General features: G+C 28.4%; 4 protein-coding genes across 4 annotated transcripts; 2 read left to right on the plus strand and 2 right to left on the minus strand.

Moving 5' to 3' along the window:
• Positions 1-486: 486 nt before the first annotated feature.
• PGO_140580 (hypothetical protein, conserved) lies at positions 487-1736 on the minus strand (the record flags this gene model as incomplete). Its single annotated transcript, XM_028690052.1, has 2 exons — positions 487-694; positions 952-1736. 2 exons carry the CDS (start codon positions 1734-1736, stop codon positions 487-489), a joined length of 993 nt encoding a protein of 330 aa, XP_028545853.1.
• Positions 1737-4249: 2513 nt separating this feature from the next.
• PGO_140590 (hypothetical protein, conserved) lies at positions 4250-4852 on the plus strand (the record flags this gene model as incomplete). The annotated part of the gene is made up of 1 exon (XM_028690053.1): positions 4250-4852. The coding sequence occupies one exon, from the start codon at positions 4250-4252 to the stop codon at positions 4850-4852; it is 603 nt and encodes a 200-aa protein (XP_028545854.1).
• Positions 4853-5690: 838 nt separating this feature from the next.
• Positions 5691-6533, plus strand: PGO_140600 (hypothetical protein, conserved; the record flags this gene model as incomplete). Its single annotated transcript, XM_028690054.1, has 1 exon — positions 5691-6533. One exon carries the CDS (start codon positions 5691-5693, stop codon positions 6531-6533), a length of 843 nt encoding a protein of 280 aa, XP_028545855.1.
• Positions 6534-8432: 1899 nt separating this feature from the next.
• PGO_140610 (hypothetical protein, conserved) lies at positions 8433-10334 on the minus strand (the record flags this gene model as incomplete). The annotated part of the gene is made up of 2 exons (XM_028690055.1): positions 8433-9232; positions 9608-10334. 2 exons carry the CDS (start codon positions 10332-10334, stop codon positions 8433-8435), a joined length of 1527 nt encoding a protein of 508 aa, XP_028545856.1.
• Between the last annotated feature and the right edge of the window lie 1988 nt (positions 10335-12322).

Here is a 12322-nt window from a genome sequence, read left to right on the forward strand (position 1 = left end):
TTTTATTTTATTTTATTTTTTTTTTTTGTAGTATACATTCTTCACAATTTTACCTTACACCTTGATAATATCTCCTTTATCACTCGTTAAAATTTTTAAATTATCAGTTTTTTTTCCTAAGTGTTTCCCACCAAGCAAATCAAAACGAAACAACAAAAAGGATAAGCAAATTTCCTTTGCTCCCTCTCTTCACGAGTTAAGAAGTAAAAAAGGAAAAAAAAAAAAAAAAAAAAAAAAAAAAAAAAAAAAAAAAAAAAAAAAAAAAAAAGCCAGCAACGCGACACACATGCATAGAGCAAAATTGGCATAATTTTCTTGAAACTCTAGGGGTGGGGGGGAGGGAGAAGAACCAATTATCTATGATGAATGTTCTATAATACTGAAATGTTTTGTTTCCACATATCAAAACGTGGCAAAAAAAAAAAAAAAAAAAAAAATACGTATATATATATGTCCATATATATATTGTCAGTAATTTTCCTAATATTATATATTTCTAAGGTAAGCATATAATGTTGGAAAAGAATTAATTCCACTGGTCACATGGGAAATCTGGATTCCGAAAATTTTTGCCAATATAAAATTAACAATTTTTGTGAAAAAAAGATATTTTGTTTCAATAAAATTAAAATATATAAAAACAACAAGGGGACATATATAAGACAAATAGTTGTACACAATTTCTTCATTGATTCTGTGAAGGAACAAGTGAATGGGGTTGGGGGGAAGGGTTAATGGATGAAAATATTTCATAAATGATCTATTCATGAGATGCCATGTTTAATTGGTGGATATAAGATTACAGATGGAGAAAAAAAAAAAAAAAAAACACACACACACACACACATACATACGGGCATGTAAATACGGATGATTTCATCCTGTTTGCCCGCATACACGTATTCACATATTTTTCCACGTTCAACTCGTGGATATTCACTCCCTGCTTACAGATTATTTATACAGTAGGGTAAATATGGCTCAACAATTCCCCATCCATCAAATCCAAGAATTGGACAAATATTTAAGAGAAAGGAATCCACTAGAAAGGAAGCAGATGTCGCTAGTGATATGAATAATATGGAATGTGGTTCAGCGCTTAAATTTTTATTGTTCTTAAAGTAGGCATAAAAATTATAAAAAAAAACTATTAGTAGGATATACAGAATGTCTGCTATGGGGCCTGATAAAAAAATAAGCGACAACTGAAATCTACTTCTTATATAATGTAGTTGAAGCCAATATAAATTTCCTGGTAAACCAAATCCCGTTATAAATAATGTTATTGATGGTATTATTATGGTATGAAATATATCCAGATAGTTTACAATGTCCAAATAGAGGTAGCCCTTATATACCATTGTTATATCACCATACTTGTATGCAACAAGTGCGTGGGCAAATTCGTGTAAACATAATGATATGAAAAAAGAAAAAAATACAAAAAACACAAAAACAATATATGAATTATAATAATATAAAATAAAGAAAAAAAAAGAAAACAAATATGTTATCATCAAAAATAAATTCCCGATATAGTATCCATTTGTTTTTATCAACAAATGAACCATACTTATTAGTAGCAATGGGAATAATGATATAATGAGCGATATAAAATTTTGGTATTTCTCATAATCGTAACTTTTTTCTTTGTACGTGGAAAAGAAATTACTAGCTACTCTTTTCTCTTCCATTCGTGTGTTGCTAAAAAATAACAATTCATTTTTTCGACCCATTTTGTAGAATTGCCTTTTTTCCCCTTAAAATTTTTCATATTCGTGGGTCCATTCGTTCACTTCGCCTGTTGCTGTACATGCAATAATCTTTGCTTCTCCTTCTTCAAACAAAGCATTTTGGTTCATTCATACCTCTCTTTGAACTTCTACCACCCTTAAGAGAAGAGAAATTAAGTACACTTACCAATACCTGCGTGTGCGTTTCCCCAATTGTAGTACTACTTTATATCCACCGATTTACAAGATGTATGAAGTCATAGCAAATTAAAGGTTCTTATATTCCCACCATTATAACGATGATGATGATGATAATAATAATGCATTTCGTGTTTTTTCAATTTCGTTTGTTTTCTCTGTAAATCCGAGAGCATCAGTATGCAACTACCTCCATATGTTGGTATTGTTTTTAAAGGTGCACATGAAAACGTACGTGGAAATGCAATTTTTTTTTTTTTTTTTTTTTTTTTTGTTCAACTCTCTTCGTGTGTTCCCTCTTAAAAAAATAATCTATTATTTTCGTTTTGGTTTTACAGGCTTTAAAAAAAAAGAAAATGTGCCACTATATAACTTAACACCTCATGAAGGATTCTTATCTATACATATTTGTTCTCAAAATGCATAGCCTTTTTTTTTTTTTTTTTTTTTTGAATTTATCACTACCTCTAAAAAAACACTTTAATAAAGCCACTTTGCGTAACACATTTCTTAGGGCAAAAAAAAAAAAAAAAAAAAAAAACAGGCATTTGATTATGCATACATGTATAAAAGAGTTCAAATAGTACACATATGAAACCTTTAAAGGGAAAAAATTATTTACATTAAAAAAAAAAATATAAAGTAATAAAAAAAAAAAAAAGTACATTTTAATCAAATTAGGTGAAAAAAAGAAAGAGAAAGTGGAAAACAAAATAGTTAAATATAAATAATACATTTAAAGTCCTTGAAATGGCAGCTTTAACCAAATAAAATGCCTCCAATTTTGTGAAACTTTTATCAGTTAACTAACTACGCATTAATCTTATGGAAAAAAAAAAAAAAAAAAAATTATGTAGGTAATTTGGAGAAAACATACATAAAGGCACATTATCAAATTTAGCATTTAAACACAACAAATTAAGAACATCAACCTAAAGCTACAAAATAGAAAATGCATTATTTATGCTTATTCTTTATGGCCTCTAAGCATTCTTTTCCCTATTAAATAAAAGGAGTGATCATTTTTCCCTTGCACACCATCAAGTGGATGCGTTACTTACGAAATTTTGTTCGTAACTTATGAAAATTTTGGTTACAAAAGGGTAGAAAATTCTTAATATTTACGGACATGTTCATGTAACATTAGGAGAAGAATACCTAATTCACATCATTTACGTTTTACATAAAGGATTCCACTGGAATTTAAAAAAATGTGATTCATCAAGTCAAAATGCTTCTTTACGTTAACACTTTTTCCTTTTTTTAAAATTATTTAAACCTTGTCCAGATAAACTATGCTTTGATCTTTCCCTAATTTAAAGTTCTCACTAAACACACATATCAATGAACACCTTTATCTAAGAAAAGATAAAGTTAAAAGATTCTATTTTTCAGTACAGTTTTGAAGAATAATAAAGAGTTCTTTTGGCTGGGTATACTTTATACTTATTATTTTAATTTACTTTATTTTATATTTTTTATTGGGTAATATTGTATATGATTTACAAGCATATTAACAGTAATATACTATTTAATAAATATTTTGCTTTACAATTGTAAACCTGTGTATTTTTCTCTCTCTCGACACCCCCTGAGAGGAATATTATAACTGTCTCCCATTAAAAAATAAAATAGGTACATATTTATTTGTGTATCTATGTGCATGTTGTACATAATGTTCATGCTAACTAGCTTTTCAAAGAATAATATATGATGGAGAAAAAAAAAAAAACAAAATTTACTTAATCCCTTCTCTTCATTTATGTCATGTTGTTGTGGTTCTGTTTATTTTCCGCAAGTAACAAAAAAGATCCTGGTTGAAATGTTGTAAATTTTTTTTTTTTTTTTTGTTTTGGAGAATAATTTTTTTTTTAAATAAAAATAAAAGTTTTTCACAACAGCATTGTACTTAAGTATTTCTGACACACTTTGCACGAGGGGACAGTGCTTTTTTTTTTTTTTTTTTTTTTTTTTTTTTTTTTTTTCGCATATTAAAAAAAAAAAAATTTTAAAATAAAAAAAAAAAAAAAAAAAAAAAAAAAAAAAAAAAAGAAAAAAATTTTTATTGATACCATTTTTATTAAAAAAAAAAAAAAAAAAAAAAAAAAAAAAAAACTGAATGTTTCGTTTATTTTAAATTATTGTTCCATTCATAGACATTTCGAAGAATTTTCAGAGTATCCTAACTTACAGTTTTTTTTTTTTTTTTTTTTTTTTACATGCCATTACTAATGAGCAGAAGTTAGTATATAAGCACATAAATAACTACGCACAATATATATATACACACACACACACACACCATTTTCATTGCCAAAATGCCTCATCATTTAACCTCCTTCGTGGCTGCTTTAACTGGATCTGTTACCTCAGGAACGTGTTGTGGTTGCATCCCATTCAGTTTCTCGTCTGCAGTCTCCCCAGCAGTTGCATCTTCAACTGCCCCTTTGTCAGCTGCCATACCGAATACAGCAATACCGGCAGCTGTTGCTTCTCAAAGTGCTGTATCATCTACTCCTGTATTAACAAGTGTTATGGCATTCTTTGCTCCATTATTAGCATTTTATAAAAAATACAACATCTTTGAAGAAACAAATAATTGTAGTATAGAAAAGGTAGACAAAATGTGTCAATGCAATTTCATCAGTTCAGATGATTCATATTATCTTAATAAGGATATACCAAGTGAAGAACCCTACTTTGGTGGAAAAGATAATTACAAACAAAGAATAGATAATAATGAAAATATTACTAGTGATAGTGAAACAATGAACAGGTGCAATTTAAATGGTGAAGAAATGATTAAAGAAGATCTGGAGTCATTAAGTCATGAGAAATCATTGACAAGTAGTATATATTCTACACACTCCTTTCTGGATGATACAGAACAGGATTTATTTAAAAATTCAAATAATTACTAATTAGTTCACAAGCCTGGCGAACTCAAATATTATTTCCAAATTTTAAGTCATACGTTGCTTCATATTTGCACATGCATATATTTAGTACATTTCTCCTACTGTTCAAAAATATTGAATTGCATACTTGTTATGGTATATTTTTTTTTTTTTTTTTTTCCTATCTTTCCTCCCCCACTTTTGTGAAATATGTATACCCAGTATATTAAAGTTTTACATATGAAATCTATTAATTTTTCATTTAATCCAAGTGCGATAAATTCTTACTTCTTTTGCTTTTAAAAAAAAAGTTTGTTTTGCTTTTAATTTTGAACAATGTCCACGACGAAATTATGCTCTAAAAAAGAAATATTTTGTTTTATGTCGTTCTCTTAAAACGTCGCAATGTGTAAACATGTGCTTGCACATTACTACCCACACCCTTGCTCTTTTTTTTTTTTTTTTTTTTTTTTAAGTCATTATTATGTTCGTAACTATTACTACTATTTGCTAGCCATTTGAACATTAACTTGTACATAATATAATAGCTTCTTCATAATTGCAAGAAAAAACGAAGTTTTTTAAATGAATATTTCATAAGACAGTTTTTTTTTTTTTTTTTTTTTTTTTTTTCCACCTAAAATGTTTCCACTAACAATAAATCATAACAAAAGTTAAAATTTACACTATAACAGAACTTCACTCAGAAATGGGCACACATGACAAATAGTGAGTTAATGCATTTTCGTTTGAAGTTTAGACAGATGATATGGATGCCTGCATGCATATGCGACGATTTCAACCATACTCATCATACCTCCACGTACAACCTTTTTTTACAACATTTGCAACATTTTCCCAAATGAGTAAACTAGAAAATCAAATTAAACATATAGAGAATAACATAATTTTAAAGGAAAAAAAAATTGAGATTTTGGAAAAAGAAATCCAAGAACTGAAAAACTGTTCTAAAATTCTTTACGAAAAACTAATAAATCAGCAAGAAGTTTTGTTGAATCGAAAAAAAGAAAACATATTAACAGAAATCAAAATCAATGACCTGAAAAAAGAAATCATTGGATTATGTAAAACCATTCAAGTTACCAACAGAAAAATAACCTGTACTTATGCAGAATTGAAACAAAAAAAAAAACTCATAAATGAAAATACCAGAACTATGGAAGTAATACATAATGACATAATTAAAACAAGTAATATACACAATGAACAAAACGATACAACATTAACAATTTTAAACAACTTTTTTATAAAAAAAAATCATCACAATAATGACTTGAAAATACTACTTCAAAATAAAAAGGAGCGAATTAAAATTGTAAAAAATCAACTTAAAGAAATAAACGAAAATATTAACACCTTAAGTTCAAATATTGCACTAATGGACAGTAGAGTAGCTACTATGCTGTATACTATCAAAAATTACCTAGCTCAATTAACAAAAGTGAATACCCAGAAAAATCAAAAAACAAATGAAAGGAACACTATATTCACTTGTTTAAATATAATAAATCAAATCATAGAAAAACAAGAGGGAAAAGGTGACACAAATTTGAACTCACTTACTAATCCCAATAAAACTAAAGCAAGAAATAACACAAAATTGTCAGAAAATAAAGAAGAAGAAAAATTACAACTTGGATTAAATACGCAAGAATTTAAGGAGCTTGAAAATTTCCTCTTATGACATATGTATACCTGGAACTTATGACTCATAATTTTATCACAATGTGTTTGTCGCTTGAAAAGGCTGTCAGCAAAAGTTGTGGGTGCACTGGAAAATATGTGCATAAGTATCCAGTGGAATTTTTCACAGGTTATGCTTAAACACAAGTTAAACTGGAACAAAAAAAAAAATAAAAAAAAATAATGTAGGAAAGGATGTTCTCTCCATTGGTGTGCAAACGCAAATGCAATTTTTCGCTCTTCATTTAGAATCATCAAAAAGCTTATGCTTCAATCTAAAGTGAACTCTAAATGGGCAAGATAAAGCAATAATTTTCTCCCAAAAATTGCTTACTAGAATTAAAAATTTTTCTCCGAACATAGGATATGTTTATAAACTTATGTTCTATTGTCCTACCTCCCATTTTAAGACCACTACAGCTTGCTCATTACTAACGACTAAGAGAATTCCCCTTTTTCATAATTTACAATAATACGTAATGCTGTTGCATAAAAATAATGTAACTTATATATTTTTTCCATTTCCACCAAAAAATGTTTTATATAACAAAGGTGTTAAATAAAGTTTACTTCTTCATGCATACATATGAACAAATAAAACCTGTGTGTTCTGCCATTTATTTTTGCTATTCTTTTCTTATTTTTAATCATTTTTACAAAACGGGTGTATCGAAAGATGCATGCATATGTACCATGTACATAGAATCATATTGCTCTTGTACATTTTCTATATTTCCCCCAAGAAGGGCAATACTTTTGCTGACTATTTTTATACAACACTTCAGTATGAAGTGCAAACTTTTAGAGCTCCCTTATCGATAATACTTGCCTTTTCTACCCTTTTTTCCCCCTATTACTAGTTGAAAATATTCGATAAAATTATTTCCTCACAAGTATAGTTAAAAATGGACTGATTCCCATTTTAAGAGAAAAAAAAAAAAAAAAAAAAAAAATGCACACTTTTATTGTCACGTACACATTTTATACCCATTTAGAATTGAATTTTTTTTTTTTTTTTTTTTTTTTTATTATATATTTATATTCAACTTGTTTTGGTGTTGTTCATTGTTAAACTGATGAGTCATGAACCTCAAACATGTAATTAATAATATATATGTAAAAAGGTAAAGACTTAATGTATTTTTGCTATAAAATACTTAGCAATTATGTTTTCTAATATAAAACAAATACAAAAGTGGAAAAAAAAATAATAAAATAAAAAAGGTGCAATTTTATTCTGGATGAATTATTTGATGTAATAAACTCGGGAAATTGTGGAAAAACAAAAGCAATGGAAAATTTCTTTTAAAAAGGCTTCCTGTGGGGATTATTTTTTTACGCATTGTATATCTGTATATATTATATATATTAAAAAAATTTCCCGCAAAATTACAAATAATTTCCAGCTTAAAATGCAGAAACAACTTGCCAATTTTTTTTAAAATTTATGCTTGAACTAGTTCCTGGCGTAGTTCACCTGAAACCATTGTTCATAAATTTTGTACAGTAGCAACTATTTATACAACTAGTGTACATGTGCTATAAGTACAGTATTTTCTTGCTATTTTTTTTATACTTTTTACTAAAATTTTTTTTTTTTTTTTTTTTTTTTTTTAATTGATACATATTCACAACTTACATGTACCCTTTTGTTTGGTACCTCTATACCCTTTTACTCAATACAAAAACAATTTGTTTTGAGACCCTAAGAAAAGGCCAATCTACATGTGCATACGTAGGCAAAAAAAAGCATATACACATGCACGGTTTGAACACAAATAAGGGCAACAAAAAAACACTTGTTGCACTTTCTGTATTTTTGCTCTTGCGTACTATATACATATATGTATATATATTTTTTTTTTATTATTATTTTTTTTTTAGGAAAATCTAAAAACTTCTAATGGTGTGATTTATTATTTTTACGCCAATGCGAGCTCATTTCATCCTTACGTGAATCATGTGATCTCGATCTTCTAAATTTTTTTTTATGATAATTTTTTGGGGTTGGAGAACGAGAATATTTTTTTTTATATTTGCTGTAGTGTGGAGATGGGGATCTATACGCATGTGAATCTTTTACATTGTCATAATTTCTTCGACTTCTATCATCTTTGTTATGATAGTAATAATTTTCAGGTGGGTTCATTTTGCTATGTACATTTACACTAGATCTGTAGGAATTAGTTCTGTTTCTTGCATAATCATCATATGGTGGTTTTCTAAAGGTCCTTTTATAATTACCTTTATCTATTGTGTGTTCATGGATATAAGAATATTTGTTGAAATCACCTCTTGGCATTATATAATTTTTATATTTAAAATTAATTGAACTCTTATATGGTGTCCATTTTTCAAATTGTAACCATACTCTTAAGGAGTTTTTTATATTATTCTTGGCATCATCATCGTTTAAGTAGCATGCTCTTATTAACAACATATTGAATCTCGATTTCTCATTTTTGCATGCAAATGTCACTAAATGGGTTCCCTTGTCAGCCCACATATCACTTATCTCTGGAATTTCAAAATTTGCGTGATCTTTTTTTAACGTATCAAAATAGTGCTTCAAAAATGCTGCAAGTTCTTTTACACCCCAATGCAATGGTTTATATCTCCCGAAAACACAAAGTTTTCTTCTTAATTCCATATCACTGCAGTTTCTTAGATCTAGATTGCTTGGCCATTCCATTCCGTGTTCTGTTTTTATTTCAAAAAAAAAAAAAAAAAAAAAAAAAATTTATAGGAAGAAATGGTGTGAAATTCGAGCCACGCATTCAGAAATATTCCCCCTCCCCGTTTTATATACACACCTCAATTGGGAGAATTACATGTATGTTACAAATTAACGAATTTATTAAGCAATCAAGGATTGCACACATAGATTCAGCGATATGTTATTTATACATAAATGTTAACATACGCATATGGTAAATTTTATATACTTATTGCATACAAACATAAGTACTTGCGCTACTGCATACTAACATTATATCCAAAACATGAGTAACACTACTTTGTATATTTAACTTAATCGTTTTTATTGTCTCTTTTTATTGTTTCTTTTTTGCTTACTTCTTGGTGGGGTTAGGGAGCGTTTTCTCAATCTACTTATCGCTTTAACTTCATCTTCGCTAAGAAACTCCTTTTCCTTTTCAACATCTATTCCATTTTCACCTTCATGTTTTCTTTTTTCATTACCTTCTTTCTTTTCCTGTATATGTTCATCTGCATTTTTTTTCCCCTGTTCCTTCTGATCTTGCTTTTCTTTTTTATCTTCATTCTCGAGTTCATTTTCCTCTTCTTTGTTCTTCTCTTTGTTTTTCTCTTTGCTTTTCTCTTTTCTTTTTTCCTTTTCTCTCGCTTCATCCTTTTTGTAGTAAGGTTGTATGGTTAGAATAATTTTCTTTTTATCCTTAACATTTCTTAATACACAGTTGGATAAATTCTGAATTATTTCCCTTGATACCCCATCATGACAAGCCAAAATAGCCGATGGCTCGTTTTTAATTAAATACACATGTTCAATTAGAGGAAACTGAATATTCTTGTTAATAGCTAGTTTGTAAAAATATTCTCTAAAAAACCAAGTTATATCAAATTTTGTCCAATCAACAGGTATATTTGTTACAATTAGGCATAACTCTCTTTTCAAATTTTTATCATCAATGTCGTGAATTCCAACGTTTAGTGGCCATAACACTCTTTTATAACTCGATCTATATTCTTTTCTTACAGAGTCATAGTCCCTATCATCGTAATAAGGTCTGCTCTGATGCGCATCTTTATCGGAATGCTTCATTTGTACTTAAGAAATATTTATATGTATATGGGTATAATATATATATATATATATATATATATATATAAATATATATTTCGAGGGGAGAAAGGGAAAAAAATAATTTAATATATATTTTTTAAGTTTTCATATATATGTAACTTCAGCACATACGTTTGTAAATATATGTTTGTTTATTTATATATGTAATGACTGAACAAGGTAATTATTTGACACAAACAAAGCATTTGAGGAGTGTAGGAGGGTAACATAAGCAGTTACATGTATTTTGTATGTATAAATATAAATGTTATTTTTCATTTACATGTTTGTAGCTTGTATCTTCGTGTGTTTCTTTGTTTGCTTGTTTGCTTGTTTTTGTTTACTTTTTTGTTTGATATTTTTGTTTGCTTTTTTGTTTGCTTTTTTGTTCGCTCGTTTCTATTTACCGTCATAAAATAGGTATGATGCATAAATATACCTTTATAACTTCCATAAGTTTTTGTTTTTTTCACACGTAACCATGAAGTGTAAAGGGGGAAAAAGAAAAAAAAAAAAAAAATGCCAAAAAGTGGTACAGTAGAGATGACAGAAAATTATAGCAGAGGAAATGGCAAAAGAGATAGCAAAGAATGTAGCAAAAAAAATATGGAAAAAATATAGGGGGAAGAAAAATATGACAAAGATATAGGAAAAAAAGATAACGAATATAATATGGCGAAAAATATAGCAAAAAAGGGTAGCAAAAATAATAGCAAAAAAGGGTAGCAAAAAATATATAGCAAACAAGATGGGAAAAAGGATAAAAAAGTTAGCTAAAAATTTTTTAAAAAATAGTGCCCTTCAAATTTTGTGAATACAGAAATTAGAGGAGGAAGTGCCTTCTTTATTACCTATAAAGATGATGCTAAAAATGCCTCAGAAGAGAAAAGCCTTTCAATTTTCACAGCGACATGCATTTCCATATATTTAACAGCATTTAAAAAAAAAAAAAAAAAAACACTTTTAAATAAAATTGAATGCTGACGACCCTCAATGTAACATAATACCACAGTAAATTTTATTTATTTGCATTTTTCATATAGTAATAATATTTTTTATAATTCTACATGTTTTACTTAAGATTTCTACGTTATTTATATATGTGCTAAGTAACCCTCACGGGCTATACAGTAGCGCATAAGCATATATAAATTTTTATTCGTGCGGCCCCACACAGAAAAATATGCACAATATTGTATATATTTTATTGGTAGAATTAGCAACCCCCCACCCCCCCCCCCATTTTTGTCACCCCCCCCCCCCCCCCCCCATTTTGGTTGAACTTAAGCATTTTCCCAATATTTTAATCCCTCTTTTTACATGTGGAAGAAACACAAACTGTTGAAATAGGTTCCTACTGCACCCCGTATAAAACTTAAAAAAGCGCGTTTAATTCTTTTTTCAATAATTATGAGCAATTTTTGTAAAGTCGCAAACCTTCATACTTTTGTAAAAAATATATTTTCCACGAAATAGTAAATTGGAGAAAACCTTTGCACTATTCCCATATTCCCATCGTGTGTGTGTGATGAGGTATTACCTATGCAGTTCCACAAGCGGGTTGTATGTTTTGAAAGGACATAATCATTAGCATCCAATTTTTGTATATTGTTTATGTTTAGTCGTGGTTATTTACATAATCCTTATATTTATTGAATATTTGTCCTTTTTAAAATGCCACCCAACTACTCACAAAGTAGTGAAATAGGGAAGGGGAAATGTTTCATAACCTTAAAATACATTTCTTTGCAAGGTGCAAGAAACCTTAAGCACTGCTTTGTTAGTACTTTTCTGAAAAATGATATCATAATAGAGATCCGGAATTAATTTTTCCAAAACTGAAACTTGAAAATACTTTCAATATTCCTACAGGATTTACTATTTTTACAATTCACAGATGTAACTTCTGACCGTGTACAAAAATTCAACATTAACACCAAATTGGGGTTGTGTATATTTTTGAAATT

This window comes from Plasmodium gonderi (assembly GCF_002157705.1).
Source record: "Plasmodium gonderi DNA, contig: Chr14, whole genome shotgun sequence".
Lineage (NCBI taxonomy): Eukaryota > Apicomplexa > Aconoidasida > Haemosporida > Plasmodiidae > Plasmodium > Plasmodium gonderi.